Raw genomic sequence first — 9,248 nt, 5'->3', positions numbered from 1 at the left:
CTCGGAAAACCTCGAGACTTGCAAGTGCAAGCCCTCAAACGCTTCACATCCTCGTGCCTGAATCGGCCCCTATCCCGTAGCTTAGACGGAGCTAGACCAAATAAAACTAAGTTTTACGAACTTAAGGTTATCTCACTCTTTTGGGAGATACCTTTTGAATTCAACTCAAGTGAGTAATCCCATTACGCAAGGTAGGTATTAATAGGGAAATGCTCCCAAAAGTTTCCATCAACTTTCCATGTAGGAGAGTTGTTGAAATGAGAAAATGAATGAATTAATTTAATTCTAAATTATATTAAATAACAGTTCAATTAGCAAACCGCAAGTATCACAAAGAGAGAAAGGGAGTAAGTGAGGACCACAAGGGAGGACCACACCTCCCTTGCTCCCGAAGGGATACCAACGCCATAAGATCAGCTCCACTAACGAAACGCCAGCTGGTGAGTCGCCTTGGCCACCAAGGCTGCCTTACTGTTGACAGGTGCCTTGGCTGGGCCTGCCAGCCGGCCCACGCGGTAGCAGCCCCGCACTAGTAGGCCACGCATTAATGCGGGCCGCTGTGCGCTGCTGGGCGCTACTACTACTAGCAAGCCCTTTTGCTCGCAAGCAAGCCTTGCGCGCTGGTAGGCTGCTGCTTGCTTGCGGCAAGGCTTGCCAGCCTAGCCACGCATTGATGCGTGCTGGTGCTTGCGTGTGAGCGGCTGGGCACACCAGCCCGCAAGCGCTCGGCGAGCAGGCCTAAGCTTGCAACATAGCCATGCCTTGCGGCCGGTGTCTTTAGCTACCCTAGCCCTCGCACGACTAGGCCAATGCGAGGCTACGACTTAGCCTTGACTCGTTGTTTGGCTAATATCTTATCTCATTGATTCCTAAATTCGACTCAACGCTCTAAGCTCGGAATCCGACGTCTTTGTCCGTAAAATCTTTATTGACTTATTTAATCCTTCGGATTAATTCGTCGCCTTTGTTCGATTACACGATTGGGTGTGATCCGAAGGGTTCAGTCAATATTAAGCTGTAATATTAATTATACATTAATATTACTGATCGGAAGCACCCTCCACCTAGGCATTCCGATCACTTCACCTTATTGAATAATTAACTTTCCTAATTAGTTCCGAACCCTCTATCGAAATGATATACTTGTGCAAATGACATCATTCCTTTCATAATCTTGGTCCAATTATTGCTTTGTTATATGGGGTTTGAAAAGAGCTTTCCAACGATATATTATAAGCCCAAATCCGACTTAAAACGAATAAGTTATAGCCAAAATACTAAACCAAGCCCTAACTGAACCTAGGTACACCTTACCTGCGACCCAATGATCATCTGAGGATATAAATACCTTATTCTTAATCCTAAACCAATTAGGATTCCTTAGAAGCTTCTAGAGTCGAAGGTTCTAATTTATCCTTTTTTAAAAGATAAAGATCAAGAGTTAATTGAATAAAATTTCTTTTTGTGATAAGCCTTGTTCTATTTGAATTTAAACACGTTCAGATATGATTTTCGTGGCTCATATTTTTTATCGATATATTAGATGGTTGGATAGCCCTTGAAATTATCTTTTCAATGATATATCATAATCCTAATTCCGAGCTATAACGGAAAAGATATGAATGAAATATCAAACTTTATCCAAAACTAACACTGTCCCACTATTTCAATCATATCTTTTATTCTACAAAATATATCAATCTGATTCCAATTGGGTTGTAAATTAGACTTCTAGAGCTTTCCAACAATATATTATTTATCTTATTCTGATTTCTAGATCAAAAGATATGATAAAAACAAAAACCGCAAAACCTTTTGTCTATCGTGCAGCGATACCCCTATCACGCCGCGATAAAAAGTGTTTTATTCTGATTTGAATTCTGTCTCTTTTCTGAATATTTGACCCTGTTTTTCTTCTATAAATAGAGGTCGTATCACCCCGTTTTCGATCACAAACAATCATCATCAATACCCTCTCTAATACTTTCTCTCTCTCTCTCTCTCTCTCTCTCTCTCTCTCTTTCATGATCTTAGCCTAGCCTAAACACATCCAAAAACACATCCTTGTTACTCTCCCCATACAGTCACCATACCTCATTAATGAGGCTTGAATACTCCTAGCCATCCTCGACGTTGTCTTTGACCTCGACATGAAAAGTTGATAGTTCAGAGGGTTTTGGTCTCAAATCTATATTTCAATTCATGTTTGGTTTATTTACTTTCTTAATTTATTCTTTCTTGAAGTTTACTAACGTGTGGATTATTTTAATAGCAAGAAAGGCGAGACATCAAGGTGAATAAATCTACTATCTTATTCTTAGATTTTGGAGTAGAAATCATGCTTTGAATATTATTTTAATTCCTATTATCATGTTAGAATGTTTATTACGGTTTCTAGAATCATGTTTAGGATGTCTTTATGATTTCTAGTATCACGTTTAGGTTAAATCTTTGATTTTGGTTATTAGTGACATGCTAGGATTTGTTATTAATTTGTTTAGTATTATCCCTAGTATCTTACTAACGATGTTTTTATGATTTTGATTATGATGATGATTGTTGTGTCAATTATATATTGTTTGAATATTCATGATTTATTGTTATTGCTTGATCACGCTCCCTTTTTGCAGGTTTAAAAGAAATTTGTACTTGAAATCATGCCTAATAAAATAGTTAATAATTTGATTTAGGCTAATATGAGTTTAGTTCAAGTGATAACCAATAATAGATTTAACTGTGCATTAATAATCAACCAACGTAGATTAAATATGCTTAGGATTAATTTTATGTACGTACGTCGATCGAAAAGCGCACATGAATATCATAAGAATTAAGTAGAGGCCGATTTAGGGCGGGTTTAATTTTAAATGGTGCCTAAACTATTGATGACTAAGCAAGGTCCCTAAACTATTTAGCCGGAAATAATACTCCTTGGTGGCTGAGGGACCAAATTGCCTCACTGAATAGTTTAGGGACTAAAATACTATAAATACGCTAGTTTAGGGACAATATTTGACATTAACTCTGAAAAAACCGGATATTTTTTAAAACTTTGCCACATTCCAACCTCATGACCATAAATTTTTGCAAAAATAATATTATCCTTATCAAACTTCACACCCAGCATGTTCCTCGTAACAAACTGATCATATCTTTAATAATTGTTGTTGTAAACCTCGCAAATAAAGGTTTTCTTACAAGCGGTGGTAACACAATTCAACAACTACCATACCACCCAAAAATAATCACAAAACACGTCATTTAACTCGGTTTACTTCTATTTTATTTTTATTTAAAAAAAAAAAAAAAGAAAAGATAAAAATAAAAATAAATTAAATATAAGTCGGTTTACTTCTTTCGCTCGACCATCCTCATCACAGTATCTCCCCTGATCCTATAAAACTGTATACAACAACACAATAACCCCTCAAAATTTCACAATAAAATCAAATAAACTACTCAAATTTACAACAAAAGAAAAAAACAATGGAGTTTCGAACCTTAGATTTAACCGTTCTTTCAGCAAACGATCTGAATCGAGTGAACTTGTTCTCAAAAATGGACGTATACGTCGTAGTTTCCGTCATCAACTCCGCTGTCAACCGTCGTTCAACCGCCCTCAAACAACGAACACCAATCGACAAGAAAGGGGACAAGAATCCATCATGGAATTACCCGATTAATTTCACAATAAACGATGCTGCTGCGATGCATAACCGCCTCACTATCCGGTTCCAAGTTTTCTCCAAACGCATATTTCCAGGCGATAAGCTGATCGGTGAAGTACTCGTGCCAGTTTCGGAGCTTTTATCAAGTCATGGTGACCGAAAACAAGCGAGTTCTTTGAGTTATCAATTGAGGAAGGTGTCTGGAAAACCGAAAGGTGTGTTGAATTTTTCGTATAAGTTTGGTGAGAAGTTTACTGCTGGTGGTGGAGTTGGAGAAGGTTTTACGGTTGGCGGGACGGGGCCAACTACGTATTACTCGTACCCGCCACCGCAGCAGCAGCCAATGTGGGGACAACCTGTGTCGGGGTATCCTGCACAACCGCCTACGGCGTATCCGTATCAAGGACATGGACACGGGTACGGGTATGGACACGGATATCCGTCGCAAACGCAATCGATGGGTATAAGGAGGAATAATAATTTTGGGATGGGTATGGGTGCTGGGTTGTTGGGTGGTGCTTTGGCTGGGATGGTGATTGGTGATTTGGTTTCTGATGGTGGGTATGATGGCGGTTTTGATGGTGGGTATGATGGCGGTTTCGACGGTGGTTTCGATTTTTAGTACGGACCTTAATTGTTGAAACACTATGTATGGTTTTAGATGAATTTTATAATTTTATGGATAATGGAATATTTGTTTCCCATACTCAATATGTATATAATAAAACTTAAAGCTATAAAGCCATTAATGCAATATTTTTTTATTTTTTATTTTTATTAGAAGCCATTAAAGTGTATTTTATGAATCAATGTCTTTGTTTTAGGAAAGTGTTAAAGCATGTATATTTATGATTAGTTCTTGTTGCATTTATGAAAATCACAGTGACGACCTTTTATTAGATAAGTTAATCAATTTAATTGATGATGTTGAAGCTTTAAGAGTTTTGATGATGATGAATAAAGTATACTTCAACTAATGCGATTTCTCTTAAGTGTTGTAATTAGAACATGTAAAGTTGACTTTGGAAGTGGAAGAGTAATCTGACTATGAAGACACAAGGAGACTCCAAGGAAAGTTAAATAAATTAGAAAAAGAGTTCCTTAGTGGAACTAATTGAGTTCTCTAACAGGAACATGAAGAGAAGCTCTCTAGCAGGAGGTTGAAAGCAAGTTGAGAAGTTTGACTTGGTCTGCGTTGAAGACAACAACTTCTATAAGAACTTGGCCTGAGAGGTTTTAGCAAGGAGCTGGAGAGTGAAGGACAACAGGAAGAAATGTTGGTCTGCGTGAAGCCCAAATATCCTAAACAATACAACCTATGATTAGATACTCTAGCTAGAGTATATAAATCTTTTTGTTGTGTTTATTTATAGAAGGATTATTGTTAATATGTTAGGTTAGTTTATGCATGGAATTTATTAGAGGCATGACAAAATTTGGCAAGCTTTATAAATGGAAAGTTTATAAAAGATAAGTTTTAATTTATGAAAAGATTTTCTAAAGATTTTATTATATAATTTCCGATTTTACAAATCATTATTCTTTTCATAAATTATATCTTTGATATGTTTTCTAAAAAGATTTTCTTTACAATGATTTACATAAAAACGCGTTTTATGAAATTGGAAGTTTTATAATTTCTATCTTTTTGAAAACCCTACTTTACGTACGAGTACCTCTTCTATATAAAGTAGAATTCATAATTTACACAACTTGTGAGTTTATAGGTGAAGAATCTGAAGAGAGCTCTAAAGTGTAAGTTTGCCAAGTCGAAGCTTTGTCATATTAGTTTCGGATTCAATGTGTAGCTTTCCTATCACATATTAGAGTCATAGTGTTTGTATTATTTTGGTTTGGGTGAGTGCTTAGCCTATTGCATTCAGATTGTAGGCTTCTAGATTGAAGCTGAGAGAGTAAACACTTAGGGAGTGTCGAGTAGAATCTAAGTCCAGGACTTAGATAGGGTAGGATAGGGTCCTATTGTGTTGCAAGTTCAGTTTGGAACTTGTGAGTAAAGGTCTGATTATAATAGGTTGTAACTAGGAGAGTTTGCCCTATTATAGTCGATTGTTTTAGTGTTTGAAGTCCCTTGGAGGGTCGAGGTTTTACTTCCAGTTAACCCTTGGAAGGTTTCCTCGTAAAATCTTGTGTGCTTTGCTAAGTTCCTTTTATATTGTGTTAATTCCGCAAAAGTTGTCAATAGGAACTCAAATACAATTCACCCCCCCCCCTCTTGTAGTGTTCATCTCAACTAACAATTGGTATCAGATCACGGTTCTCTCGTTTAAGAAAATAACTTTACCGAGTAAGTTCCTGAGGAGAGATGAATTATAAAGAGAAGCTTGAAGAAGGGTACTCTACCCAACGTCCACCTATGTTCAATGGTAAGTTCTATACCTACTGGAAGAATAGGATGGAGATATTCATCAAGGCTGAAAATTACTAGGTTTGGCGCGTTATTGAGTCTGGTGATTTTGAGGTAACCAAAACTAATGAGAAAAATGAGGTAGTTCCTAAACCTTTATCTGATTTTGAAAAAGAGGATTTTCAAAAATATGAATTGAATGCTTTAGCTATTAATTGTTGCACTGTGGACTTGGACCCCATGAGCACAAAAAATCATGGGATGCAAGTCTGCTAAGAAAATATGGGATCTACTTGAAGTTACTCATGAAGGTATAAATGAGGTAAAACGTTCTAAAATTGACTTATTGATGTCTAAATATGAAAAATGCTACCTAAGCAAACCATAAAAGAAATGTTTACTAGATATAATGATATAATTAATGAGTTGGATTCCCTTGACAGGCATATCCCTATAGATGAACAGGCTCGAAAAGTGTTAAGGAGTCTTCCTCAAGATGAACGTTGGAGATCTAAGGTGATAGCATTGCAAGAAACCAAGGAGTTCACAAAGTTCAACATGGAACAGCTGGTTGGATCATTGATGACTCTTGAACTTCACTTAGGTTCCAATGCTAAAAGTTCCAAGAACAAGAGTCTTGCTCTGAAAGCTCAAGACTCGGATGAATCTAAAGTTGATGAAGATGAGATGGGCATGCTAGTGAGAAGATTCAAGAAGATGATGGGCAACAGGAAGTTTGATAGGAACAAGAAATTTTCAAGTTCCAAAGAGACTACCTGTTTCAAGTGTGGTTCAAATCATCACTTTATTAGAGACTGTCCTCTAAAGGAAATTGATCGATAAAAGTTCAAAGGCAAGGACCAAGCTAAGGAGTTCAAGGCCTACAAGCCATAATTTTTAAAGTAGAATATGAGAAAGGCCATGATAACTGCCTGGGGAGACTTGGATTCAGAAGAAGAAGAAAAACAACCCTCAGAAGAATCAGCACACTTGTGTCTGATGGCCAAAACAGATAAAAAAAGGCCAAATCAAAGGAGCTAGAGGCTGAGGTATGGTTTACTTATAATGAATTAAGACATTTATCTAAAGAAAAACTAATTGATGCTGTTTTGGAAGTTCAAGGTGATGTAATGGATCTTTCTGTTGAAAAAGCACAAAGTGACAAGGCACTTAAAACTTACAAAGAACACAGTGAATGGATAGATAATATGAAATTTGATTTTCAACAGAGATTCTTTGACTTGTTTGATGATCATGTGAAGCTAAAAGAAACCGTTGAACGTTTAAAACATGATAACATACCTATGAACGTGGAACTCTCCTTGTTAAAACTTAGTAGTGCTACCCTAACTCTGAAGTTCCTCTTCTTGATTAATATCCAAATTTTGAAAAATTAAAATTTGATTTAGAAGAAATGAAATTGGATAAAGCAAGACTTGAGGGGGAACTTGAACGAGCTAGGAAGGGCAAGCAACCCATAGAGTACACTATACCTGAATGGATAGCTAATGCTCAAGCTAAAAGAACAGAAGGTCTTGGGTACAAGAAGAAGTTCTAGAAAGAAAAGAAGTATGTTAACTTGCCATGTAGCATTGTCTGTTATTTCTATAATAAGACAGAACATAAGCAAAATAATTGTCCTAAGAAAGAAAAGAGCACTCTCAAGAATGAAAATCATGTTAGATAGATATGGGTTAGGAAATCTGATTTTGCATTTGTTACACAGGAACCCAAGAACACCATAGCAAAATGGAGTGGTGGAATGCAAGAACAGAAGCCTTGAGGATATGGCTAGGACAATGCGGATTTCCAGTGGTTTACCTAGGAACTTCTAGGCAGAACTAGTGAATACAGCATGCTATATACTAAATATAGTCACTGTTAGAGCCATCACCAACAAGACTCCATATGAGCTTATGAAAGGGAGAAAGCCTAATATTTCTTACTTTAGATCTTTTGGTTATAGATGTTTTGTTCATAATAATGGTAAAAGAAACTTGGGGAAGTTTGATAAGCGAAGTGATGAGGCTATATTCTTAGGATATGCCTCAAATAGTAAAGCTTATAGAGTTTATAATAAAAGAACAATGCGTGTTTAAGAATCTGTACGTGTTATTTTTAATGAAACTGAACAATTGATTGATGTATGGGAAGGTGATGATGATTTTGAAATTGGACTTGTGCGAAAGTATGATCCAGATGAGGAATCAACACCATTGCAAAAGCAGCACTCTAAAAAGGAAGGTGAAGCGAATGATGAAGCAAATGAAGAGCAAACAACAAAGGAAGCACAAGGAACTATAAACCAGAATCAAGAACAATTGCAAGTGGAAGTTCCTGTAGAAGTTCAAGCTGAAACTCAAGAAGAAGTTCCAACTGAAGTACCAGTCAACAATGCTACACAAGAGAGGTTATATCCCATCAGAGACATTCAACCTAAGTGTTGGAAGAATTAGAAGTCATATCCAGTGGAAGCAATTATAAGTGATATTGCTAAAGGAACTCAGACCAGACCTCATCTTAGGAACTTTATGCGTTCTTATCCTCCATGGAACCTAAGAAGCATGTTAAAGCTTTGACTAATGCAGACTGGATTAATGCTATGCAGGCTGAATTGAACACGTTTGAAAGAAACAAAGTTTGGCATCTAGAACCTAGACCAAGTCATCAAAAGACTACAGGTCTCAAATGGGTTTACAGGAACAAACTAGATGAGCATGGTATTATTGTCATAAACAAGGCAAGACTAGTGGTTCAAGGATTCAATCAACAAGAAGGAATCAACTATGATGAAACATTTGCTCCAGTAGCAAGGTTAGAGGTTATTCACTTACTCATAGCTTTTGCTTCTTATATGGGTTTTTGGTTGTACCAGATGGACGTCAAGTGTGCTTTTCTAAATGGATTCCTTGAAGAAGACGTCTATGTGGAACAACCTCTTGGATTTGAAAATCCAGAGTTTCCAAACCATGTTTACAAGCTTGATAAAGCCCTTTATGGACTAAAGCAAGCTCCTATAGCATGGTATGAAAGGTTGTCCAAGTTCCTTTTGGACAATGGTTTTAAACGCGGTAAAATTGATAAAACTTTGTTTTTAAAATCAAAAGAAACTGACATCTTAGTTGTACAGATTTATGTTGATGATATATTATTTGGTGCAACTACTGAATCTTTGTGTAAGTATTTTGATGACCTCATAAAAAGGAGAATTTGAA

The 9,248-nt window shown here is 36.7% G+C and overlaps 1 protein-coding gene across 1 annotated transcript; it reads left to right on the top strand.

Annotated features, from left to right (window-relative positions):
* Nucleotides 1-2,995: 2,995 nt before the first annotated feature.
* Nucleotides 2,996-4,586, top strand: LOC110735011 (protein SRC2-like). Its single transcript, XM_021915131.1, has one exon. It carries the CDS (start codon nt 3,487-3,489, stop codon nt 4,288-4,290), a length of 804 nt encoding a protein of 267 aa, XP_021770823.1. The 5' UTR covers nt 2,996-3,486; the 3' UTR covers nt 4,291-4,586.
* The last annotated feature ends 4,662 nt before the right edge of the window (nt 4,587-9,248 follow it).

Source organism: Chenopodium quinoa, unplaced genomic scaffold (assembly GCF_001683475.1).
Source record: "Chenopodium quinoa cultivar QQ74 unplaced genomic scaffold, ASM168347v1, whole genome shotgun sequence".
NCBI lineage: Eukaryota > Viridiplantae > Streptophyta > Magnoliopsida > Caryophyllales > Amaranthaceae > Chenopodium > Chenopodium quinoa.
Note: the sequence above shows the minus strand (reverse complement) of the source record. Positions and strands in the feature narration are given on the sequence as shown.